Source organism: Narcine bancroftii, chromosome 6 (genome assembly GCF_036971445.1).
Source record: "Narcine bancroftii isolate sNarBan1 chromosome 6, sNarBan1.hap1, whole genome shotgun sequence".
NCBI lineage: Eukaryota > Metazoa > Chordata > Chondrichthyes > Torpediniformes > Narcinidae > Narcine > Narcine bancroftii.
Genome location: NC_091474.1, coordinates 82,143,318 through 82,170,339, shown reverse-complemented (window position 1 = coordinate 82,170,339; position 27,022 = coordinate 82,143,318). Strand labels below are relative to the sequence as shown.

At 42.4% G+C, this 27,022-nt stretch overlaps 2 protein-coding genes across 2 annotated transcripts in view; one reads left to right on the top strand and one right to left on the bottom strand.

The window, feature by feature from the left end:
- The first annotated feature begins 219 nt into the window (after positions 1–219).
- LOC138736288 (small COPII coat GTPase SAR1A) lies at positions 220–18,034 on the top strand. The gene is made up of 7 exons (XM_069885546.1): positions 220–340; positions 1,636–1,750; positions 4,511–4,630; positions 7,688–7,753; positions 10,939–11,042; positions 12,241–12,372; positions 15,690–18,034. Exons 2-7 carry the CDS (start codon positions 1,693–1,695, stop codon positions 15,804–15,806), a joined length of 597 nt encoding a protein of 198 aa, XP_069741647.1. The 5' UTR covers positions 220–340; positions 1,636–1,692; the 3' UTR covers positions 15,807–18,034.
- A 2,445-nt stretch (positions 18,035–20,479) lies between these two features.
- The window catches only part of dnajb12a (DnaJ heat shock protein family (Hsp40) member B12a), a 352,456-nt gene continuing 345,913 nt past the window's right edge, over positions 20,480–27,022 (bottom strand). The window contains exon 9 of the mRNA XM_069885545.1: positions 20,480–20,492. The gene's annotated coding sequence lies outside the window, so the exon portion shown is untranslated. The remainder of the gene's footprint in view (positions 20,493–27,022) is intronic.

Below are 27,022 nucleotides of genomic sequence, written 5' to 3'. Positions count from 1 at the left end.
CCTCCCTCCCTCTCCCCTCTCCTCCCTCCCTCCCCCCGTGCCCCACACCCCTCCCTCCCTCTCCCCTCCCCCTCCCCCTCTCCCCTCCCCCCTCCCCTCCCCTCTCCCCTCCCCTCTCCCCTCCCCCTCTCCCCTCCCCCTCTCCCCCTCTCCCTCCCTCTCCCACTCCCCCCTCCTTCCCTCCCTCCCTCTCCCCCCTGTCCCACACCCCTCTCCTTCCTCGCCACCACCTCCTGGCCCCTCGCCCAGCCGCTGACCCGGAAGTGGTGGTGCGGTTCCGGGGCGACCGAGCGGGCCGGGTCGGGCTGTCGGAGGGTGGGGTGAGGTGAAGCGCCGCCAGGTGAGGGTCGGCGGGGATCAGTGGGTGGGGGTTGGACAGAGGGAGGGAGGGCAGAAAGGAGAGGGGGAGAGAAAGGACAGAGAGGGGAAGGGAGGAGGAGAGTGGAAAGATGAGGGAGAGGAAGGAGGGAGGGGGACAGAGAGGGAAGGGAGGAGAGGAAGGAATTGAGGAGGGAGGGAGGGCAGAGGGAAAGAAGAGGGAGGCATGGGGAAGGGGGCAGAAAGAGGAGAGGGAAGACAGAGAGAGGGAGGGAGGAGGGAGGAGAGAGTGGGGAGGAAGAAGGAGAGGAGGGAGTGCAGAGATGAGAGGGGAAGGATGGTGGGATGGGGAAGAGGTTGAGTTGAGTGAAGGGGAAGAGGTTGAGTTGAGTGAAGGGGTGAGAGTAGAATGGTGCAAGGAAGGAATAGAGGGAAAGTGTGTGGGAAATATTGGGAGGAAGACGTGATAAGTAGAGAGATAACAGGGGTAGGAGGAGGCAGGTAGGGAGAATGGATATGTGGGTATGAATGGATGATGGGATGGAGTATAGAGAGATGGGGAGTGAGTATGGGAGTGGGAATGGGGAGCAGGCAGGAGAAGTTAGAAAAGTATTGAGTATGAATGGAGAGAGAGGAGGTTAACAGATGGAGAAGGAGTGGCAAGGAATGAAGAGACTGTGGGGGGAGGGGTTTGAGGTTCATGAGAGAGTGATAGTGGTGGATGAGGAGAGAAGAAAGTTATAAAGGAAAGTTTGGTGAGGAAGACATGACAGGGAGGTGGTCTTGGGTATGATTGGATGTAGAGGTTGCAAGAGTTGATATTAAAGGCAAATTCCAGAACTGATTATGAGAATGGAAGAACCTCTCTTGTCAGTAGAATTGTTTGTAGTTGGTTGAGAAAGTCTGGAGCAGTCATTTTCAACCTTTTTTTTGGCTATGACCCCCTTTAGGACATGGCTCGCAGTTTATGGACCTCCTTCCCTGTGAAAAACTAGTTTAGTTGGGTTTCTTCCATACTTCTCTCCACTGACTATATATATAAAAAAAAATATTTTATAATTTCACTCTGTGGGCTCCTTTAAATGTGCTGTGGCCCATTGAAAATTCTGGAGATGGTAAAACTATAGCGTCTCACTCATCAAATTAATAGTTTTATACCTGATGTTGATAATTTTTTTTGGCTAGACAAGTTCTACTAATCCAAATCAGGTGGTTTGAGTGAGATACAAACCACCCATGATCACAATGGTAGACTTGATGGGATGAATGGCTTTTTCCTGTTCTTGTGATAATTTCACACAAACGTTTCACTTTCAGGGAAACCTCTGTTCCTGAACTTGTCGTTCACCTGCTGAATGTGTGCCTGATTCAGCAATGTCGGGCTTATTTGACTGGCTGTACAATGGCTTCACTAGTATGCTACAGTTCCTGGGTAAGTTGCCCCTGTTTGTTTCTCTGTTATGCCCTTCCCCTAAATTAGGCAGTTGCAGTTCGTGGATTGATAGTAAGCAAAGGTAACTTCATTACTTCTAACCTTAATTTGGCTCTCGGATACAGGAGATTCAGGCACCTGCTAACATTATGCTCAGACCTCGATGAAGGGCTTAAGCCTAAAATGTTGATTATGTATCTTTATCTTTGTTATATCGCAGTCTTCCATGGAGGCGTGGGTTGAAATCCCTCTTCTGACTTTGGTTTTTTTTTGAGGGTGACATGGTTGACATTGCAGTTAGCCCAAAGCTGTTACAGCGCCAGCGATCAGGACCGGGGTTAGAATCCCACACTGTCAGGAGTTTGTATGTTCTCCCCGTGTCTGCTTGAGTTTCCCCCGGGGGCTCTGGTTTCCTCCCACCTTTCGAAATGTACCGGGTTGTCGGTAAATTCGGCGGGCATCAACCTCCTTTGAAGAAGACCGCAGAGCCCACCTCACTGATAAAAGACAAAGGAGGAAAAACCAAACACCCAACCCCAACCAACCAATTTTCCGCTGCAACCGTGTCTGCCTGTCCCACATCGGACTTGTCAGCCACAAATGAGCCTGCAGCTGACATGGACATTTACCCCCTCCATAAATCTTTGTCCGCGAAGCCAAGCCAAAGAAAAGAAAGAAGAAGGGGTCCTGGGCCGAAATGGCCTGTTACTGTGCTGTATGTCTAAATTTATTAAATATATTTATATAAAGTAAATTGTTGACCTGCTGAGTTTTTCCAGAATTGTGTTTATACAGGAGTACAAGGTTCCATTAGCTAGGCCTTCATTAAGTGTATGGACTTGGGAGCATGTGGTTTAATTCCATTAAAATATGGCTTATGACAGCTGCTCTAATTATTAAAGTATTAAAAATTGAAACATTTCGGTCAATAATTTGTAGTTATTTGGATTTATTTTCAATGCTGGCAGCATTTAAAAGGCAGCATAAAACTAATGTTCCAACACTGCATCCCAGTAAGTCAAAGCGTGTCTCACTCTTCACCAATGCTCGGATTTCTCTCTGCAAGAATGAAGCACTTTTCCTGCTGCTGCAGAACCCAGCTGATTTGTATTTAGTGGTAGTTGTGACATTCATTGTCAATGGCTTAGTGGTGTCAGCGAGGACTACAAAGGACTGAACCAGCCTTCAAAAGTTCCTTTTATTGTCACGTAATACTACATTAAAAATATAATATACAGTGACAATGAATATTTTTGATGAGTGAAGCAGGGGTTGTTGGCATGATGTTTACGATGCATTGATAGATTAATGATACTTAAGGAATGAGAAAACAAATGTAAAAATACTGAAATGCAAATTAGAGCAGTTGAAAAGCACGGAAACCAAGAGAGGAATGTTGGAAATGTCCAGCAGAAAGGTGTGTCTGTGGAGAGAACAAAAACTGAATTAATGTAATGGACAGATAATCTTAAGGCAAAGAGTCACAAAGGGAAGATGATGTGCCATTCCTCAATGTTTTGTTGGGATAGTGCTGGGATGCCGATACCACTGACTGATGTCCCAACGGAAGGCAATGGAGAATTAAAGCGAGAAGCAGCTGGAATCTCATTGTCAACTTTGTGTGATCAGAAGTCAATCCACCGGACCGTAAGAGTGGCAGAGAGAATCACTCGGAGTTTCACCCACCTCCACCAATGTGATCTCACGGGATTGTTGTCTGAAGAGGACATGTAAAATCATTGAGGACCGCCTTCTACCCTGCACGTCTTTCAGCTGCTCCTCTCGGGAAAGAGAAACAGGAGTATCAGAGCCAGCGCCACCAGGCTGAGAAACCTCCCACGGGCAGCGAGAACGCTGAATGACCCAACAAACTGCTCATACTAACCATCTGAGATTTTCATATTTATGAAAAATATTATTTATTTATATATATACATATATATTTATATATATTAATATTTGTCCTGTATTGTTTGCCTGTATGTGTGTCTGTGTATTTTGCACTGAGGACTGGAGAATGTGGTTTCGTCAGGTTGTTCTTGTGTAATCAAATGATGATAAACTTGATCTGCTGAGAAGAGTAGTTATTGGGAATTGAAGAGTAGACCACAGAATTATAATGAGGGAAATGGGGAAACATTTGCTCTGGCCATGGAGAAGAAGTGGAGGTGCAAGAAATAGATGAGATGCTGTCAAGGTATGTCGTCTATCGTTAAGAACACCCATGGTTTAAGCATAATGAATGTTATGCTGGGCACCTGTGTGGAAAGTCCCATCACTGGAGCAGATACGACTAAGGTGAAAAATGGAATACAGTCCTTACAGGTGGGGAAGGGAGGAAGCGGAGATGGATGGGGAGGGGGGGGAAAGAAAGATGGCGTAGAGAGAAAAAGGATTACTAATCACAGAGCACCTATGGCATAGGGTTTACTTAAAATGGCATGTGAGTGGAAAGAAAAAGTTTTAAAACCACTGATCTAGAGGGAAGCCAAAGAGAGAGAGGTCCAGGTGGATGAGTTATTCTGGATGCGAGAGAAGGGATTCACCATCTAGGGTGAAGACTGCTGGACAAAGAAGATGGTGGATGTGGAGCATTGTTCAGCTCAGAGTTCATTATAACGGGGACGTGCAGGATCAAGTTGAAACCTATTGACAGAAAAGTGAAAATGATTGTCGTATGTTTTCTTCCAAGTACTTTGATAGAATTTGGAATCCACACACTAAATAAGCTGCAATAAATGTTGTGTTTTCTTTTTGCAGGTTTATATAAGAAATCAGGGAAATTGGTCTTCCTGGGTTTAGACAACGCTGGGAAAACCACCTTGTTGCACATGCTGAAAGATAACAGGCTAGGGCAGCATGTTCCAACACTGCATCCCAGTAAGTCAAAGCGTGTCTCACTCTTCACCAATGCTCGGATTTCTCTCTGCAAGAATGAAGCACTTTTCCTGCTGCTGCAGAACCCAGCTGATTTGTATTTAGTGGTAGTTGTGACATTCATTGTCAATGGCTTAGTGGTGTCAGCGAGGACTACAAAGGACTGAACCAGCCTTCAAAAGTTCCTTTTATTGTCACGTAATACTACATTAAAAATATAATATACATGACATACGGGTACTTCCCGGCTTATGACCATAATTGGGACCGAAGGATCGGTGGTATCTCAAAATGGACACAATTCAGAATTTTGACCGCGCGCGTGGAGTACCAAAGTCTTTAAGCAAACTTTTTTCATCAGAGATTTGGCAATGACAACTTAAAGCTTCCTGAATTTGTCGATCATCCTTGGCAAATCTTTCCACATTCTCGTCCATGTTTACCTTGTTAGTCGGTGATCCGGGGTCAGTACGCTGGGCGTGGCCATTTTGACTCCTGTGCGCACGCGCAAGTCTTTGGTTGGCGCATGCATGAGTCTTTGGTTGGGGTATGCTCAGTGGGTTCAAGTATTGGAGTTCTGTTGGCGTATGCGCGAGAGTCAAGGGCGCAAATTCAATATCGTTGGAGCACTTAACTCTCGCACATGCGCCAACAGAATTCCAATACTCGAACCCACTGTGCATGCGCCAACCGAAGACTTGTCCATGCGCTCAGGAATCAAGATGCTGCACCCAGCCTATGGACCCCAGGACGCCGACTAACAGGGTAAGTACACACGTTTTAGCTCTTCCATGCCCTGCATCCCTGTTATAGTTAGTCAAATGCAACCTAATGTGTGAAAATTTTATTTTTCTTTGTATTTTTAAATTTTCGTTCGTTTGTGCGGATGGGTGTAGGTCATAAGTCATAATTGTGCGGATGGGTGTAGGTCATAAGTCATAATTTAAGTACCTGTACTTTAACTTTCATCTAATGTAAAAGTCACTATGAGCATTGCCTGGCAATAGGAAAAAGAGAAGCAAAAAAGAGTCCCTTCGGTGATACTGAGTGTCCGTGGATTCCCCTCCAGTGTTCCCACAGCCTCTGCAACTGGTCATATTTCAGTTCAAATGATTGGCAACCCAAGCTCCAGATCCAAACTTCTGATATGATCAGGATACCTTCAGCTCCTGAGGCCCTTTGGGAGCCTTTCTTCCCCTCAGCACCCTCTCAAATCCTGTTTCTGATAGCTAGTCCCCATGAGCCGGTTGCCCTCAGCCTGTGTGGGGTCTTGAAGCATGGCTCCTGAACAGTTTGCTACAAGACTAAGGCTTGACTAGCCCGGTTTATAGATAGCGACCAATCATACAAAATTCCTGGATTCATTGACTTTTAAAAGTCTTGTGTCGTTCCTTTTTTTGATTTGTTAATTGCAGTTAGTTGGATATATTCAAATTAAAAACAAAGGGCCCAAAAATCCAAGCAGATCAATCAGCCTCTGAGGAAAAGTAAATAGTCAACAAATTTTGGATCTGCCACATTTTATGTGAAAGATCACAAGCCAGATGAGTTGACCCCCTTTTCTCTCCCCGCAGATGCTGTATGACTTGCCAAGTTATCTCGGTACAGGTTGAACATCTATTATCTGGCGTTCTGTGGTCTGGCGCTGGCCTGTAAAGGCATTATGCTAACCGCTGCACTAACCGAGATTTGATTTGTGATATATTTGATCCTTTTAGCTCAGAAAATGGGTCCGATCGAGGTGTCTACTACATCATTGAGAGCTATTTTCTGCATTGGCCGGGTCCCAACGTTGCCAGATTAGAGGTTCAACCTGTATTTATTTCAGGTTTCCAGCATCTGCAGCATTACACCACTGAGCCCTCAGATGAACCTATATCATTAGCAAAGGAAGAAATCTTGAATGCTATTGGATTTGAGTCCTACTGATGAAAAATGGCTATATTTGATTCTTGGTGCTAAAATACCTGATCAGAATGGTGGTACCATGAGTGGGGGGGGAGGGGGGAGAGGTTGAGAACCACTGGCTTGATTATAACTTGTGCGGTGCCATTGTACAGTAATGAACTTCTGTTTTATTAGCACCACTGACATATTAAAATAAAACTGTATTTGGCAATGGTTCTCAACTTTTTTCTTTTCATCCATGCCATCTGTTGTTGGGGATTACTTAAAGTTGGAGGGGGGGGGGGATGGGTTGAGAACCACTGGATTAAGACATTAACATATGAAATTGGACAAATAACCTCCTTATTTTACATGGAGCAGCTACAAATGCAAACTGCCAGCGCATTTTAGCTGGGAATTTAAGAACAATTTTACTTTTAAAAGCAACATTATAAAATTTATAAATGTTGACAGACTTTTTCTACATTTTATCTCACTACTCTCAATTGTTTCTGGTTTTGCATTTGAGCAGACAAAAATAAGGCCCCAAAGAGAGCAGGAGCATTTCTACATGTATTAATGTGGGGATCTAGAGCAGATGTGGCCAAACAAGTCACATGCTGCTCTTTGACAAATAATGAGTGGCTTGTGGCTAATGCAGGAATCGTACGAGCCGCACGTTATATGTCAAAAGAGCTACATATGGCCAGGGACTCTCACCTAGGCGCGGGCCGCCTGCCCATCCAAACTCCTGACACCTCAGCCACCCTCCCATCTGAGTTCCTGACACCATGTTCATGTAAGAGCAAAAACTTGCATGTAATGTTTTTTCATGTCTTGTGACTCTTGTGTTAAGAGTCAAGTTTGGCCACTCCTGATCTAAAGAGGTCTTGTTGCTTTACCAAGCCTTATGGTATAATGTACTCAGCCATCATAATAATAATGTATCTGACACAAAATCATGGCCTGTATCTTTGGACAGATGAAACATACACAGGAGGCTATGTCATTTTAAACACTGGATTGAGCATCCTATGTATCAGCAGTATGGGGTTCAGCTTGTGATTGAGCGCTCTGTGTCATCCTTAGCTTGTTCTGTGCATTTGCTTCTAATACTGGGTTTGTTCCTTTGTCACTGGGATAGACTGGTGTCTTTTTTGCTTGTTATTGCAGCATCAGAGGAGCTGACTATTGCAGGAATGACGTTCACTACCTTTGACCTTGGAGGTCACGCACAAGGTACAATGCCAAAAGAAAAAGGCTTTAACATGTTTGTGCATTATCATGTGTTGTTTAGTTTGTGCTGATCAAATTTAGCATTTTCAGTGTAACCTATCAGCAGGTTAAACTGGAAAAATTGTCTTTTGAAAGCATTTCTGATCTGTGAATTTTGTGAGAGAATGATTCAGTTAGCCCTCAAAATGTTTCTCCCTGCCATATTGTTGGCATCTGTCCTGTTCTGCCCCTCCCTTCGCCCCCACCCCATCTTTTTATTTGGATGCCTGCTGACATCCTTCCATACCTTGATCAAGCCCGAAATTAGTTGGGTACTTTTGCCTTTGTTGCATAAAGGACACTGTTTAACCAGCTGAGTTTCTCCAGCATTCTGTGTTTTTACTTCAATCACCGTGTCTATATATTTTCGTGATTTAATTCTTTCCCATTTTGGCCCAGTTTCATTTTTATCTTGATTGTGCTCTGGTCAAGTTTCTGAGGACATTATATCATGTGGAGCATCTGTACAAGGGCTAATTATTTTTGGCACTATGGCCTGGGAACCTCCGTCATTATTGTGAAACACGGCCTGGTTAGCGCAACGATGAAACATTGTTTCAGCACCAATGACCAAGGTTCAAATCCGGCCGTGTCTATAAGCACTTAGTACATTTTCCCCGTGTCTTTCCTCCAGGGGCTCTGGTTTCCTTCCACCTTTCAAAATGTACAGGGGTTGTAATCGGATGGTACAGGCTTGTCCTATCATGCTGCATGTCTAAATTTTTTAAATGTTTTAAAAAATTATTTAAAGTTTTAATTCAAAGAAGTATGGTGCACTTACATGGTGGCAATGCAGGAAAGATTCACATTGTTGATTACTGAGATGAAAGGGTGAAGAAGGGTGTTTATTCTTTGGAGAATAGGAAAATGAAAAGTACAGTGAAGCGAACAAGGTTTTGAGGCAAATCGATAGGAAGTCGTTTCCACTCATGGTGTTAATGAGACCTGGTGAGGAGCACTCTTTCACAAGAAATTATTTTTCCCAGAGGGTCACAAATCTTTGAAATTTGCATTCCAAAAGAGCTATGTAGATGGGGACACTTGTCAGTCTTGAATTCAGATTTTTTTTTCAGATTTCAAATGTATTGTCAGAGTACATACATGACATCACGTACAACCCTGAGATTCCTTTTTATCTTGATTATGCTCAAGTGAAGTTTATTGAGATACCAGATACCTGAGCTATAAGAGAAATCAAGGGGCATTGGAGGGAGCAGGAAAGATTGGATTAGCCACAAACTCGTGGAATAGCAGAGCAGACTCCAGGAGCTCATTGTCTTGCGTCCTGCCTCCCTTTATTCTATGGTTTTTTTTTAAAAAAAAAACCTTTCCCAAGGTAAAAAGGACAAATTGGCAAGTATGGAGGTAATGTCGATAATTTTAAATTTAGACATACAACATGGTAACAGGCCCTTTTGGCCCACAAGCCCATGCCACCTAATTTACCTGCACCCCCAGTACGTTTTTTGAAGGGTGGGAGGAAACAAGAGCACTTGGAGGAAACCCATGCAGACACAGGAAGGGGAAGAATGTACAAACTCCTTACAGACAGTGCAGGATTCGAACCCCGGTCACTGGTGCTGTAACAGTGTTCTTTGAAGCTTTTTTTTACCCTTTCCATTCAAGTATATAATAATAATTTAATTTTAGAGATACTGCCCGTTAACAGGCCCTTCTGTCCCACAAGTCTATACCAATTAGCCAACAAACCCCATGTTATTGGAGGATAGGAGGTACCCGAGCACTCGGAAAAAAACCTATGCATGAGGAGAATGTACAGACCTCTTACTGACAGCGCTGGATTGAAGCTGGGTCATTGGGGCTGTAATAGAGTTAGGCTAATGCTACACTAACCATACTGCCCAATATACTAAAATCAGTACTTCCCTCATTCCTCCAAGACATCGAGTGACCCTTTAAATACAGTGATAATCTCTAGTAAGTTCATTGCTGCTACTTTCCATTTCTTGACTTTTAAATCCAAATCGTCTGGGTGCCTGGTGAGTTGGACATTTGTTAATCCTATGCATCATAAATTATGAGAGCTGTGGTTGGCTGTAAGTTTGATGACCTTCAAATAGTAAATGAGTAAGAACCACAACATTGGCCAATCCATGACCAAGTGCAAGCAATTTAATCACCCTATTTCACAAGAAACATTGAACTTGACTTTTGTACAGCAAAATTTCCAGTATTCGGCACCTATGGGGATTACGGATGCCGGATATGAGAATTTTCCAGTTGCCTGAGTCGCACTCTTACCATACCTAACTAATACGTGTATATTAGGAATAGACAATTTAAAAACAAAAAAACAATGCAAAATGTAATTTTTTTTAAAAATCAGTATTATAGTCCTTAATTACATAAAGTTCACAATAATCAGGTTATTTCTTGTAATTTACTAAATTTAAATTCAAACCCAAGTCGCAAGGGTTATAACAGCATTGCGCTAACCCCTGTGCAAACCATGCCATCGTCAAAATTAACCCCATCTGCCCCCCAAGTTTACAGATAAAGCCTTACCAATACACTTAATACGAATAAAGACTCTTACCAGGCAGAGATAGGGAGACACTTTGGGAAAGTCACACCAGCGGCGAGCGGCATTGGCCAGCTCTTCATCCTGGGCACAACTTTGTATTCAAACAGCTGCTGCGGGTGGGGCGCGACCAGGGCGTCCCGCTGGCTGAATGTTTGCTTCCATCTTCACCAAGGGATTGCTTTAGAGAACATTTACTTCAATAATTTAAAATTTTTATTTAAATGTTATTTATTCTTATTTCATTCTATTTATTTATTTGTTTCCCTGATTTTTTTTTTTGCCAGTTGCTTGAATTCTGGATATGGAGGATTTTACAGTACATTTTGTGTTTACATAGTGTGTGCTAGGTTATCTCATCCCATCTGTATGTCTTTTTTTTTCCTCTCTCGTCCTTATGGAAATTATATGTTTTTCTTCCCATGGAGTTAACAAAGCAGTGTTCCTTTCTGAGCTCTGGGAAATATCACTCCACACTGCTTCAGAACGACAGTCATTCACCATTACTTTCTGTCCCTAAGATTTTGCTATGGGCTTTGATCTTGGTGACGACCTTACAATGTAGCACTTTAAAACACTGTATTAAACTATATCCCCTTATTTTCAGCTCGAAGAGTGTGGAAGAACTACCTCCCTGCCATTAATGGGATTGTTTTCCTGGTTGACTGTGCAGACCACTCACGAATTTCTGAATCTAAAGTGGAGCTTGATGTAAGTCCATTGCTGTTGAAGAATTTCTGGGACGATCCTTGAATAGGGTAGATTTGGGTGTTGAATCAATGAAAAGATTAGTTGGTACCAAGCAAGGAGAGCATGCTCTGGGGCTCATTTAAGAGCATTAATGGCGGCAGGGAAGTAACGGTCCTTAAGTGCTTTCATTCTCTTGAGCCTTCTCTCTGATTAGAGGGGTGGGGGGAGAAGAGAGTATGTCTGGGGTGTGCTGGGCCCTTCATTACGTTGGCTGCCTTTCCTGGAGTAACAACCCTCCACCACCACTCTGATCCAACCAACAAGTGAATTCTGTATCAAATTGGTCAGATCAGATTTATTGTCAGAATATGTACACGACATCACTTACAACACTGAGATTCCTTTTCCTTGCGGGTGTGGCAGAATTGCCACTAATTGGTAATGCAAAAAATAAACTGCATGCAGTGTAAATGTGTAAACAAATAAAAGATCTGTAAACAGATAATGTAAACAAACAGTGCAATACAGAGAGAACAAGAGAAAATCAATGAAGGGCACAAGTAAGAGTCTTTAAAGAGGTCTTTGAATTTGTTGTTGAGGAGTCTGATGGTGGAGGGGTAGCAACTGTTCTCTTACATTTAAAATATGTATGGGAAAAGTCTTTTGATTCCATAATGACATTAGCAAGAGAAAGAAGTTGGTAAAAGTAAACTTAAAAGTTGTCTTCACTGATGTCCATAATTTATATCTGCGTCACAGCTAATGAGTGCCCAAGTGTGACAGGTATCCTCTTATAATGGAGGCACAGTTGTGCTCTTTTCCCTTTCAATCTTTGCCAACTGCCATAATTGTGTAGTCCCTCCATTACAGAAACACTAATAATCTGGCACTCTCAGGACTTTGGTGGTGGATGGGCAGATTTCAAAATTATTAGGTATTCATACCTCACATTTAATTCACTTTTTTTTAAATGTTATACTTGGTCTAATTTTTTTTCCCCAGTGAACTAGTGATCAAAGAGAGATCAGGAATCGGGGACCAAGTAAGTTGGCAGGGAGAGTGGAACCAAGGCACTCATGATAGGGCAAACATCACCTGGTCAGCCAGGTACTGCACATCAGGATTAACAGATTGTGGGTTCCTAGAATTTTGCTAATCGATTGGTAGCTGTTATGTGGAAGTTCTGAAATAAAAACCTTTCGCATGCTTTTTTTTTTAGGCATTAATGACAGACGAAACAATATCTAATGTTCCCGTTCTTATACTGGGCAATAAAATTGACCGATCGGAGGCCATCAGTGAGGAGAAGCTCCGGGAGATCTTTGGGCTCTATGGACAAACAACAGGAAAGGTAATATATATTTTTTTAATTTTAAATGTTTCTAAAACATTGTATTGCATAAAGGTAGATATATACAAAAGAATTAATTTTTGAAGGGCAACAGATATTATGGAAGAAAGGCCGTACAGAGTCAGTTTCAAATCAATGATATGATTACTCAATACTCTGGTAAAGTCATGGTGTAGATCTAGTAGATTTGACGGATGTTATTCACATCACCCAAAGCACTTTTATTTCACTTCTTTTGCATGTTATATAGCAGTACAATCATTTTTCCAGAGAGCTCCCAGAGAATTTAAATGAAGTGCAGGATGATTTAAAGTTCCTCATTTCCAAAACCATGATTTCGGATGCAAATGAACGTATTGCTGCAGTTTCTTGGGTGCATATAAAACACACAACATATTAGAGAAAATAAATTATAGCATGCAGTAAAACCCCAAGTATCCAGCACCTATGTGGAGATGCAAGATGCCGAATAAGTGAATTTTCCAGTTGCTTGAGAATGCATGTTGCGTGACTGGCAAACTAAATTTTAAACTTCCATATTTTTTACCTATTTATTTTCTGCAATTTTTTTTCCTGCCAATTGCTTGAATTCCAGATAATGGGTTCACTGTAAAAGGAAAAAAAAGTAAATAAATATTCACAGTTGATCATCCAGCAGAAAAATGTGTCAAGAAAAATCTTTTGTGGTCTTGGGGTAAAATTATGAAATAGAGCTTCAGCTTATCAAAACAACTGCAACCTCCAAGCACTGTGGACCTCAGCTCACATTCTGGACCTTGGCTGCACTGGCATCCTCGTCCATGCACTGGACCCAAGATCTGGCCAACTAACCTACTTGCGTTCCTCACCCTGGCTCCAATTCGGCACCTTGCCCAGAAATGCACAGCCAGTCTCACAAGAACGTGGATCAGTGGATAACAATTTCTTGTTATATTAATGAGTGAGACAGATGTCAAACCACCTGGATTTCTGAGTTTATCACAGACTAGATTATTAGAGTTTTTCTGGCATTGGTCGAAAGTAGAAAATTGCTAATTTCCTATTCTCCAATGGGTCACAGGTAGACAGTATAAAGTCTCATCTCTGCAATGTGCTATCTTAGATATATGTCTATTTTTAAAAGAAATAAACTTGGTTGCTTGAGCATATTGGCATTGATCAGCCTGTCTAATATTTTCCACAACTCAAATTACACATGTTGGAGCAGGTGGAACAGATTTTAATAGAAACAAATTACAGAATGTTTATCTTGCATTTTCCAGTGAAGTCAATCAGTTTGTTTTTTGTGGTAGGGTCACAAAAGAGCTCAAAGGATCTCTAAATGTGTTATAGCTATTCGAGTGAACAAAATGTATTGTTACGAAATTCACCAAGACAAATGGCTACTTCAACAAAAGTTGTTTTTAATTATCTTTAAAAATAAAAACAGGATCAAACTTTAACTTATTACTATTAGCTTAACCTAACTAAACCCCCTTCTAATTCTAAGCGCATGTGTATGTAATGTGCATATGTTCAGGAAAATTCTTTGTTTCACAGACCAATCATTCACTTCTCACTTCCCCAAGTTCACTGGAATCAGCCAATTCTTATACTGTGCACAGAATTTAACATTTATGAATTTTCACCAGGCTCTGGTGATTAAAGTTAAATGGTTCCCACACAGAAAGGTTCTAGTTGGTTTCAGAGAGAGATTTGTTGCTCGTTGGATGCACACAAACTGATTCCCTCTGATCAACCATTTCAGTGTCTTTCCAAAGAAACTCGCCCCATCATGGATTTTCCAAATGATTACCTCTTCTTCCAGGTCACCACAGAGTTCCTCTTGTTTCCCTCATTTCAGGAGAAACACTCGAGCCAGCCATTTCCTCTTGTAAGGACTACAAGGGTTTTGAACAGGCTGAACTCAGAACTCACAACCTGTCTTCAAAATGGGGTTTTAACAAGCTGCCAGCTTGCCATGTTGCAACCTCCAAAAACCACTGCAAAACTGTCTCTCTCTCTCTCCACAAAGAATCACGTTTTGTTTCTCTCTCTTTTTGCAAAACCACATGACCCCTTTTAGAGCAGCAAACTACAACCAGACTGATTGCTGGCGCCGGAATCAGCCTCCTGAACCTGGCCATCTGTTGCTTTAAAGACAATAGTCCATTTATTCCCCAACATCAGTCCAATTAACAGCTACTTGTGAAGTCTCCATAATTCACTGTGAGACCAATGTTACTTTCCACAGGACAAATATTCAATTAAAAGGCATTTCTAGTTTTTATTGCTCCACCATTGTAGGCTGTGCCTTCAGCTGCAAGTTTTGAATTTCACATCCTGACTCCTTTTCTAACTCTTTGTATCGCTCCTTGAAACCTCGTTCTGGTCAGACTTGTGAACTGTTAAATGAGGCTCCAACGAAGAGCATGACTATATTTGATCATGTGTAGCTGTGGCAAAATGGCTGCTTGTCAAAGATCCATTGGCACTTCTTGACCTCGTCCTAGTCTCTAAGGCTGCCATGAGATCAGACTGAAAGAAAGCAAACTGAACAGCAAACTGTTCCTTCTGCCTCCCCACTCCGTGGCTAAACCTGATGTATCTTCAGTTGGGCTGAAGGAATTGAAGTTAGGAGAGCCCAAGACTTTCGTGCAACGATTACAGTGCCAGCGACCCAGGTTCAAATCTGGTTCTGTCTGTAAAGAGTCTGTACGTGTCTCTTCTTTCCCCACCCCCCCACCCAACCCCATGCCTGCATGGGTCTTCCCCGGGTGCTCTCTTTCAAAGCATACCGGGATTGTTGGTTAATTGGGAAGCACAGACTCGTGGGCTGGAAGGGCCTGGTACCATGCTACATGTCTAAATTTTTTAAAATTCAATGATTTAAATTCTATTTAAAGTATGCAGTGGTAACGTGAATCTGAGTAATTCTCAGGTTATGAGAGAAAGCAATGGGAATAATTTGACCATCAGTATTGAATGTCTCACCAACATTTCTAGTTTATCACCAACATCTTTTATATACATAATGCCTGCAAACTTGGAAGAGCCACCAACAATACACGTTTATTAGTGACTGGTTTATGATCTATTCAAAGAAAATATGACAGTCTGACTCTTAAAGTGAATGTGGAATAGTTTTAACACTGTTATGAAAAAGTATATACAGCTTAGAATGTGTGGATGGAGGTGCTGGGGAAATGAGAAATGCTCCTCTAGGATTCTCAGTGGCTGATTTTGGGATTCATTTTCACATGATTCTTGTGTGCAAGTAATCTGACCTGTTGCCGTATGCTTCAGGAGTATTAACTTTCCTTGTCGATCTGTTCCAGGGGATTGTGCCATTGAAGGAACTGAACACCCGGCCGCTAGAGGTGTTTATGTGCAGTGTGTTGAAACGTCAGGGATATGGAGAAGGATTTCGCTGGCTTTCACAATATATCGACTGAATTTGAGGAAAATAATGATGCCACTTTGGACTGAACTAGTTTGCAGCTGTCTACGTGATTTTCTTTTCCTCTCCTTTGCTTCCTATCCAAAAAAAAGTCATACAACAGATAACAAAATCGCAATGCCAATCAGAGGAGGTTTCAGGTTTTCTAGGACGAAGTATTGAGGTAGGCATTTACACCTGGTTTAACACTATAACTCCCCCCACATGTGCTACCTGTTTACAACTCCCCATAATAGTCAACTGAGTGTTTGCACTTGAGTTTGGCCATGCAACGATCTTACAGATGTGTGCGAGGGTTTTTTTTTGGTTGTGCGTTACCTTTTGGGTTGGTCCTGAAGATATGTCTGCCCCTCTGAGGTTCCATCACACAAGAAAGCATGGAAATGGACAGTAGCTAACATTTTAACCAAGTCGAGCGAGAAGCTAAATAGTGTTCACAAGGCACCTTTTTACGTGTGTGTTTTTATTTGTGCTGATTGTGGTAAGAGCCAATTTCTCTGAAACTTGGAATAGTTTGAGGACGAAATCAAACATTCTCACAGTTTTGGGGTATGCAAATATGGCCAAGGTAACAATAACCATTCTGGACTTGAAGCTCCCATGAAATGATGCTGTGAGAACTATTGTTAAAATTCCTTCAGATGTCAGATTGTTCTTGATGGGATGTGCTGTTTACATACATGACCTTAGCATTTGCAGATATGCCAGTGATACTTGGACTCGTTAAATTACTGTCGATTCGTAAATGTGCATTCAGTTTGGTTAATTACAGTCAGCTCTGTGGCTCTAGTTGTTGTTTTGTGTATCGTTCCAGGGCTCGAGTCTGAACTGGGGATATTTCATCCTTTTTGAATTAAACAGCCCCAGTTTTGTTTTACGTGTAACTGCATTACAGAAAACACATTTTAAATGTAGGTATTTAACTTTTTAATGCAATGATGATTCAGTCAGTGGGTTTTCTTTTGCCAACTTGGTGTCAAAGTATTTTGAGAACTGGATAATGAGCAAAGCAAGTTACAGGTGGATACATGCAGTCTGCTTAGACTTAATTAGTAATTATGGATAACACAAACTGGGTGGCATGGTTAACAAGATGAATTTGTTGCAGAAATTATTGACTTCTAAGGGGCTTATGAACATTTGTGGGAATTGTACAATATCTTGCACATTTTTAATGTAAAGCTTTTATAAAAATGTGAACAAATTCATACACCTGGTGCTTTTAATGTAACTGTGGAGGTGAAGTGGCATTGCACAGGTGAAGTTATACGGGGAACTGTTTTACATTTACATTCAAATAGTTTGTGCTGACAGAACCCAACAGTGGGTGTGCATGCAACAGGGAATTTTCGTTTCTCTTTATTGAACCAGACAGTGCTTATAAAGTGAAACACGGCTGCATTAGCAATGAAATGAACTTTTATGAATTAGCCTTTCCACCATTGAAGGGAATGCCAAGTGGTCAATCGCAGTTTTACTTTTATTTTTGCTTCTCAGCCTTTGTTTCTAGCACAGGATGGTGGTGTCCTTTCACAGCTCCTGAAAGAATGGAGAAATTCTGTTGTGGCATTCTTTCTGAAAATTAAATTGCACCTTCCGCCTGTATTGAGAACCTCAAAATGATTATTTATCTCCAAGGCCTATTTCAGCAAACCTTACAAAGACTCGTTACTTCCTGCAAATGGGAACCTGGAAGAGGCCAATTGATGTTAATGCTTTTACTTTTCATGCTTTCAGTCTCATTTTTGTTTTTTGAAACCATCCTTTGCCCAAAATGAGTAATTAGGTAAGGAAAATGTCTTGCTTGTGGCTGGAGCAAGATCATAATTCCACTGCAGAAGCATCAGTGGATATCCATCACAAGGACATTTATCATTGGAGCAGTCAGTGAACTTGCCCTTTTCCTTAGCATGACTGCAGAACTTGACGTATTCTCTTCCTTGCCCCAGAACCCTTTGGGGCTTCTAATGCAACAGATTAGTACTGTACCTGCAGTATTACTTGGCTATTACAGTTCTACATGTTTGGGGTTATTGTTCTCCACGGAGAGGGTATTGGTGACGACTTTAACAATTCACCAACCCAATGCCTTCACCAAGTTATTCTTTGATGAACTAGTTCCTGCCCTCTAATATGTTACTTTCTTTGTGGTAGAAAGATAACTTGCAACATGTATAAATGTATTGTAAATCATTGCTTTATTTGAATAAATGTACTTGTATACCTTTGTCTTGAACTTTTGTTGACTAATACATTCTGCAGAATGTGCTCCTGCTACAACGAAGCAAGGAACAGACCCTTCGGCCCAGCTTGACTATTCTGACCAAGTTGACATTTTAGGTTAAGCCCATTTACCTGCATTTTTTCCCCTCAATTCACCATGCATCCCATGCATTAGCTTACCATGAAGGACCTTGCCTTACTAAATACAATGAAGGCAATATCTACTGCACTGCCTTCATCAACCACCTTAAAAAAAATGCTCAGATTTGACATTGCCTTACACAAAGCTATGCTGACTGTTCCTTTAGACATTAGGAACAGGACCTTTCAGCCATGACACACAAATACCCCAATGAACCTACAACACAATGAACCTACCCAATGAACCTACACATCAAAGGTGGGAGGAAACCGGAGAAGTCAGTGGAAACCCATGCAGACACGGGGAGAACATCCTTATAGACAGCGTCAGATTCAAACCCGGGTTTCTGGCACTGTAACAGTGTTGCACCAAGTGCATTTCTTAATCTGGTCCTACCTTTCTAATTGCACACAAATCCTATCCCAAAGAAGCCTCACCAATAGCTTTTAAGGATACTGGATTTTTCCCTTTGTGAACTAGAAACCTTTGACATTTCAGTAGTTTATTTCTGTGTGACAGTACTCACTGAACAAGCTTCTGTTCATTGTGCTGCACAGCTTGTAGAGTCCTCTAGGACAGGCCCAACCTTGGCAGCTTTCTTCCCCAAGTCACCACTAATCATCTCATCAAAAATCTTTACCAGTGCCTTAAAAATATCCCAAACCTCTGCTTCCCATCACACTTTTGAAGAAGAACCAAAGACTCCTGATCCTCGAAGAAAAAATTCTTAATGGGAAAAACCTTGTTTTTAAATATCAACTGGTTCTACACTCCACATCCACCTGAACTAGATCTACATGGTCTTGTGTGTTCATAAATCATCTCACTTCTAAACTATGGGAGACTTCAAATTAATTCCCAATATCCTTATCAGCATTTATCTATCAGCCAACATCAGTAGCTATCCGTTGACTTACAACTGTGTGCTAAATCTTGCAGTATGCAAATTCACTGCACAACATGAGGAGATGGGGTGATCTCATCAAATCACCAAAAGACCAGATTTAGAGAGGGAAATTGGTAATCAGAGGTTTAAGGTGAAGGTGGAGACATTTCACAGGAACCAGAGGGGTAACTTTTTTTTAAAAAAAAGGGTGGTGAGTGTATGGAATGGGTTGATGGAGGTGGTTTAAAAAAAATTGGATCAATACGTGGATAGCAAGAACAATGCTGGAGACACTCAGCAAGTCAAATAGATATGGATAGGATGGGTTTAGATGGATAAGGGCCAAATGCAGGCAGGTGGGGCCAGTGTGTGGGACGTTTTGGTCAGCATGGCCAAGTTGAGCGTGAGCCTGTTTCAACACTACAACCATTTACATTTTTTTAAAAATTAAATTTAGACAGCACAGTAACAGGCAATTTTGGCCCTACGAATCTGTGCCACCCAATTTACACCCCTGGTATGTTTCAAATGGTAGGAGGAAACCAGAGACCCTGGGTAAAATCCACACAGAAATGGGGAGAACGTACAAACACTGTACAGAGTGTGGAATTCAAACTTGAGTATGGGGGTTTAGGTTAATGGGGTGTAAATTGGGCAGCACAGACTTACTTGTAGGGCCAAAATGTCCTATATGTCTAAATTTAAAATTGATGCAGTGCTCGGGGAAAACTGCTCTGTAGAGGGCGCCAAAGCGATGCAGTTGCAAAGTGGCTGCCTCAGCTCCAGTGACCCAAGTTCATCGCTGACCCCTGGGGCTGTCATTGTGGAGTTGGCATGTTTTCCCTGTGCCTGTGGGGATTTCCCCGCCCTAACCAGGTTCTCCGCTTCCCCTGCATGTTTCAAAGACGTGCAGGTTGTGAGGTTTTGCAAAGAGTGTGTAGGTGAATATGAAAGAATAAAATGGGATTAATGTAGGATTAGGGAATATGTGGTTCATTGTCCTCACTAACAACCAAAGGACATAGAACATTACAGCATAGCACAGGCCCTTCAACCCTCAATGTTGTGCTGACCCATATATACCAAACAAAATAAAAATGAAACCCTCCCTATCTCAAAACCCTCTATTTTTCTTTCATTCATGTGCTTATCCAAGAGTCTCAAATGCCCTGATTGTTCCAGCCTCCACCACCACCCCAGGCAACCACAACTCGGTGTTTAAAAAAACTTACCCCTGATGTCACCCTTCACTTTTTTAAAATAAAGACATACAGCATGGTTACAGGCCCTTTCGATCCATGACCCTGTGCCACCCAATTGACCTACGACCCCAGTAGGTTTTGAACAGTGAGAGGAACTCCAGGGGGAAACTCATTCAGATGCTGAGAGAATGTACAGGCAGTGCAGGATTTGAACCACAGTCTCTATCGCTGGCGCTGTAACAGCATTGCACTTCCTGCACTGCTCCCCATGTCACCCTTTGTACAGATGTCCTCTGATGTTTACTAATCTCGCCCTGGGATAAAGGTGCTGGTTGTCTTCCTTATCTATGCTTCTCAAGATCTTGTAGACCTCTATTAAGTCACCTCTCATCCTTCTTCACTCCAAAGAGAAAACCCCAAGTTCTGTCAACCTTGCCTTGAAAGACATTTTCCAATTCAGGCAACATCCTGGGAAATCTTTGCACCTTCTCCACAGCTCCCACATCTTTCCTATAATTAAGTCATCAGAACTGAACACAATATTCTCAGTGTGGTCTCACCAGAGATTGATCAAGCTGCAACGTTACCTCAACTCCTGAACTCCATCCCCTGACCAATAAAGCCCAGCACACCATAGGCCTTATTTAACTGCCCCATCAATCTCTACAGTCACATTGAGAGATCTATGGATTTGGACCCCAAGATCCCTCTGTTCTTCCACATTAAGTATCCTACTATGACAGAGTATTTAGAGGTGGTTTGGGAGGAATTGCTAGAGCAGGTTGCACACAAACATTTTAAACCACAATATTTGCAGGACTTTTTCAGAGGAGCAACAAAGTAGCAATGGCAGCCTGGGAGAGCATGTGATCTTTGAAGGCAGGCCGGAACAGTTTTGCTCTCAGAGAGGGAGAGTGTGAAACAGAGAGGAGAGACACAGAAATCTGTTCCAGAAGACAAGCTGGCAAACTTTGGAAGGCTGCATGGTCAAAGGAGAAGGCTGGCGGTCTGAAAGGTGTCCTACAGAAAGAGGATCATCTACACAAACCTGAAGGGGGCAAGTTTTGTCAGCAAGACTGATTGAGAAGGAATCAGTTATGGATGTCCTGGAAAAGAAATCTCTGTCTGAAAACCAGCAAGAACCCTCCTGAGTGGTAACCACTTGCCTGTTAAACACCAAAGACTGGTGAATTTTGTTAATGCTAACATCTGTCCACAGTACAAGAATCGCCTGCAACCAATGAGATTGGACTGTGATTCAAATAACTTTTCTAATCTTAAATATACATTACACACACTCGTGCCTAGCATTAGGGGGGGTGGGGGGGGGGGAAATTAAGTAGGTTAGGTTGGTTAAGTAATTAGGTTAAGTAATAAGTTAGAGTTTAATTCTGTTTTCTTATTCAAATATAATTTAAAACTACTTTTGTTTAAGTAACCCTGTGTTGTGGTGCATATCTATTATTGCTGGTTTTTGGGGTCCTCTGGACACACCTACTATTAACCATGTACTCTGCCTTCAAGTTTGACTTTCCAAAAACGTACCTGGGGTGTAGATTAATGGGGTGTAAAATGGGTGGCAGCACTCGTGGGACAAAGGGGCCTGTTACCGTGCTGTATGTCTAAATTTTAAAAAATCTAAAATGCATCACCTCACACTTATCCGGATTGAACTCCATCGGCCACTTTTCCACCCAACGCTTCATCCTGTCTACATCCTTTTGTAACCTATGACAACCTTCAACACTATCTGGAACTCCTCCAACCTTTGATTCGTCCAGGTAACCGCCTCCAACCTTTGAATCACCCAGATCATTTAGAAAAATCACGAAGAGCAGGGGTCCCAGAACAGATCCCTGCAGAACTCCACTTATCACGGACCTCCAGGCAGGATACTTCCTGCCCACTACTACTCTCTGCTTTCTACATACAAGCCAATTCTGTGTCTACACAGCCAAGGTTCCATGGATCCCTCGCCTCACTACTTTCTGAACGAGTCTCCTTTGTCATGTGCCTTACTAAAATCCATTTAAACCACATCTACTGCCCCACCCACACCAATTTCTTTTGTTACTTCCTCAAAAACTCATGAGGCCTGACCTTCCCCTCACAAAGCCCGCTGACTTTCCCTACTGTCTGTACTTCTGCCAATACTTATAAATCCTTGCGGGTCTGTTTCTGTGCTTATTGTTCTGATGTCCAGCCAATTATACCCCTAAGGGACAACAAGGTACAATTTTTTTTTCTCTATATTTTTTATTTATTTATTTATTTTTCACACCATAAATCACATTAGCCATGATATACACTATTTCTTTTTCACACATATAGAGTGACTTTTTCTCCCCCCCCCCCTCCCAAGCCACCCCCCCACCCCCCAACAAGGTACAATATTGAGGAAGGGTATACTGTTCATCCAGTCATTACTATTAAAAACTCAACTAATAATGACATTGTGAAATCCCATGATATTAATGGGAGCTTTCTGTGCACATCCCGTCTGCACTATCCTACACCCATCTTCAGTCACCTGATTCAATTCCTCCATAAAAAGAGACATTAAATTCTTTGTAAAATTCCACTGGAAAGCCATCTTCGCTGGGGGACATTAATTTGTAGTGAATTCAATGCCTCCTCTATTTCCAGTTGAATAAAGGGAGCATTCAATTCTATCTGCTCAGTAAAATCTAAATTAGTCAAATAAATTGGAATAAGAGTGACATTTTATCTTGAATGGGGACTAAACAGAATAAAAAGAAACACACAATTCAGATGGTCAATAAATGGGGATCAAAGTAGATAATAATATAAAAATCTTGTATCAATTGAACTATCTCCCTTGCTTAAGAAAGTTGAAGAAGATTTAAGTAAATGGGTGACTCTTCCAATAACATCAAATGGAAGGGTAAATTGTATTAAAATTACAATATCTTTCCAGACTCTTCCAATACCATTACCGCAGAATTTTTTTCATAACTTGAACAAATTAATTAGGAAATTTCTTTGGAAAGGCAAGATAGCTAGAATCTCAATGGAAAATTTAACTTGAAAATGTGGGAGGTTCACAACTCCCAAATTTCAAATATTATTACTGGGCAAGACAACCCTTCATGGGTGGAAATTGAACTGCACAAAGTCACAGAGAGAGTGGCAGAAGACTTTATATACAAATGGGATACTAAATATATTTCTGCTGAAAGGGAGGCACCATTTTGAATATTTGGCACAAACTGAATAATTGGTTCAAGGAAAAAAATTACTCCAAAAAGGCCCTTGATTAAAATAGAATAATTCCTCTAACTATGGACATTTTAATTCTACATGCATGGTCTTGTAAAGGGATCAGATATGTAGAAGATTGCAATGTACAAGGGCAATTAATGTCATTCTAACAGTTAAAAAAATAAATGCAGTATCCATAATACAATCTTGTGCTACTTTCAGTAAAGAGCTTTTTTTTAAAAAAAAGATGAATTAGGATCGACCACAATTTTTACCAGAGTACAGTGAAATGGAGATTCTAATTTAAAAGGGGATCACAAAGAAATTCACTTTGTACTTTCTACTCCTAAGCGATAGATATACAAATCAAAACAAAGATGAAAATCAGACTTGAATATTTGTATTAATGAAAGGACCTGGTCTGATTTATGTCGGATTGCACGACAAGTACAATTAATGTAAAATTATAAGCAGGTGCAATTTTTGCATCAGCTACATCTTACTCTGCCGAAGTTGCACAAATTAAATTCTAATACATGTTTTAGATGTGGAGAAGAAGCAGGTACCTTTTTACATTCTACCTGGTCATACTCTATACCAGTAGATCTCAACCTTTTTATTTCTACTCACATGCCACTTTAAGTAATCACTATGCCATCGGTGCTCTGTGATTAGTAAGGGATTGCTTAAGGTGGTAATGTGGGTGGAAGAAAAAGTTTGAAAACCACTTTTAATCGTCCTTAATTGATTCATTATGTGCATGGTTTCATAGCTCCAAAGGAAATGGGCCAATGACAATTTTTCTCAAGCAAAATATTTCAGTAACAATTGAGTCTAGACCAGTGGTTCTCAACCTTCGCTTCCCACTCACATCCCACCTTAAGCAATCCCTTACTAATTACAGAGCACCGATGGTACAGGGATTATTTAAAGTGGTATGTGAGTGGAAAGAAAAAGGTTGAGAACCACTGCTTTAAACTGAAACCTTTCTGGAAGAATCTGTTATTAAACCAGATTATGAGGAAGCAATTGCCATTAAGTCCAGAATTGTTTCTTCTCGGAAATATTATGGACACAAGACCTAAAATGAAGCCGCCCAGGCACCAATTACAATTAAATTGAAAATTAAAAAAATTTAAAAAACAATGCCCATCTTCAAAAATGTAAGTACTTAATTGGTTTCAAAGCATACTTAGATAGTGTGCCGAGATAGGATGGACACTAAAGAAAGGCAAGTGTATCTTAAGCAATTGCAAGGGTAAAGAGGATTGTCAAAATTATTTGTGGCGTGCAAACTGGCAACTAAATTGCTTCTAATGTGTAGATGAGTGAAAGAATGGGGAGGGGGAAAACAGACTTTATTCATAATAAATTATTTACAAAAAAACCATTCAAAGACTTTTCACATCCATAGGGTCAATCATATCTATACATTCCCATCAATGTGCATTGTTACATTTGTTCTCTAAAGACCTAGTCCTCATCGATGGCTCAGTAGTGGAGAGGGTGAAAAACTTCAAATTCCTGGGTGTCATCTCCGAGGATTTGTCGTGGAGCCTCCGTGTTGATGCAATCATAAAGGCGACTCGCCAGCGGCTATACTTTGTGAGGTGCGTGAGTAGATTTGGTACGTCACGAAAGACTTTCATAAACCACCATAGATGTACCATGGAGAGCATTCCGGCTGGTTGCATCATTATCTGGAGATGCCGATTCTCAGGATAAGAATAAACTCCAGAGGGTTGTTAACTCGACCTGCGACGTCACAGGTACAAGCCTACACTCCATCAAGGTCATCTACAAGAGGCAATGTCTAAAGAAGCAGCCTCTGTCCTCAAAGACCCCCACCACCCAGGCCAGGGCCTCTTTACTCTGCTACCAACTGGGAAAAAGGTACAGGAGCATAAAGACAAGCATTCAGCAGCACAAGGACAGCTTCTTCCCCTCTGCCATCAGATTCCTGAATAATCAATGAACCAAAGACACTGCCTTACTTTTCATGAACTATTTTGTTATTTTTTTAATTTATTATTATAAAACTGGTTTAAATCAACATTTGCACTAAGATGTCGCCGAAAAATAACAAATTTCATGATATGCTCATAACAATAAATTCCGAGTCTGAAATACACCACTACCACGACCGTGGCACCTGTTCGCTTCTCCCCACTGTTGTTTGAGAGGCTTCCCCCTCAGTCTCAGACCCTCAGTAATGGGAGGGCTCTCAACTGTGGTCCTTTCCCACAGGGCTAGGCTAGTTCTTGATGATCCCTTGCGTGTGTCGGACGATGTCCCTGTCTAACATTAAAGTGGGTGCATTGTAATCTAAATAAGGCAGTGGTTCTCCCGCTTTTTCTTTCCACTCACAGATGACTTTAAGCAATCCCTGACTAATCACAGAGCACCAGTGGCAGAGGGATGACTTAAAGTGGTGTGTGAATGGGAAGACAGGCTGGGACCCACAGAAAGGTATGGGGAAGGGAAGGCTGGGGACCACTGAAGGGTATGGGGAAGGGAAGGCTGAGGCCCACTGAAGGGTATGGGGAAGGGAAGGCTGAGGCCCACTGAAGGGTATGGGGACGGGAAGGCTGGGGCCCACTGAATGGTATGGGGAAGGGAAGGCTGGGGCCCACTAAAGGGTATTGCGAAGGGAAGGCTGGGGCCCACTGAAGGGTATGGGGAAGGGAAGGCTGGGGCCCACTGAAGGGTATGGGGACGGGAAGGCTGGGGCCCACTGAAGGGTATGGGGAAGGGAAGGCTGGGGCCCACTGAAGGATGTGGGGAAGGGAAGGATGGGTCCCACTGAAGGGTATGAGGAAGGGAAGGGTGGGGCCCACTGAAGGCTATGGGGAAGGGAAGGCTGGGGCCCACTGAAGGGTATGGGGAAGGGAAGGCTGGGGCCCACTGAAGGGTATGGGGAAGGGAAGGCTGGGGCCCACTGAAGGCTATGGGGAAGGGAAGGCTGGGGCCCACTGAAGGCTATGGGGAAGGGAAGGCTGGGGCCCACTGAAGGCTATGGGGAAGGGAAGGCTGGGGCCCACTGAAGGGTATGGGGAAGGGAAGGCTGGGGCCCACTGAAGGGTATGGGGAAGGGAAGGCTGGGGCCCACTGAAGGGTATGGGGAAGGGAAGGCTGGGGCCCACTGAAGGGTATGGGGAAAGGAAGGCTGGGGCCCACTGAAGGGTATGGGGAAGGGAAGGCTGGGGCCCACTGAAGGGTATGGGGAAGGGAAGGCTGGGACCCACTGAAGGGTATGGGGAAGGGAAGGCTGGGGCCCACTGAAGGGTATGTGGTAGGGAAGGCTGGGGCCCACTAAAGGGTATGGGGAAGGGAAGGCTGTGGCTCACTGAAGGGTATGGGGAAGGGAAGGCTGGGGCCCACTGAAGGGTATGGGGACGGGAAGGCTGGGGCCAACTGAAGGGTATGGGGACGGGAAGGCTGGGACCCACTGAAAGGTATGGGGAAGGGACGCCTGGGGCCCACTGAAGGGTATGGGGAAGGGAAGGCTGGGGCCCACTGAAGGGTATGGGGAAGGG

Bases quoted from the DNA above. Each gene is read 5' to 3' on its own strand.
- LOC138736288 (XM_069885546.1), top strand. From the start codon at position 1,693: ATGTCGGGCTTATTTGACTGGCTGTACAATGGCTTCACTAGTATGCTA. The intron at 1,751-4,510 runs GTAAGTTGCCCC...TTCTTTTTGCAG, and splicing joins TAGTATGCTACAGTTCCTGG to GTTTATATAAGAAATCAGGG. The intron at 11,043-12,240 runs GTAAGTCCATTG...TTTTTTTTTTAG, and splicing joins AATCTAAAGTGGAGCTTGAT to GCATTAATGACAGACGAAAC.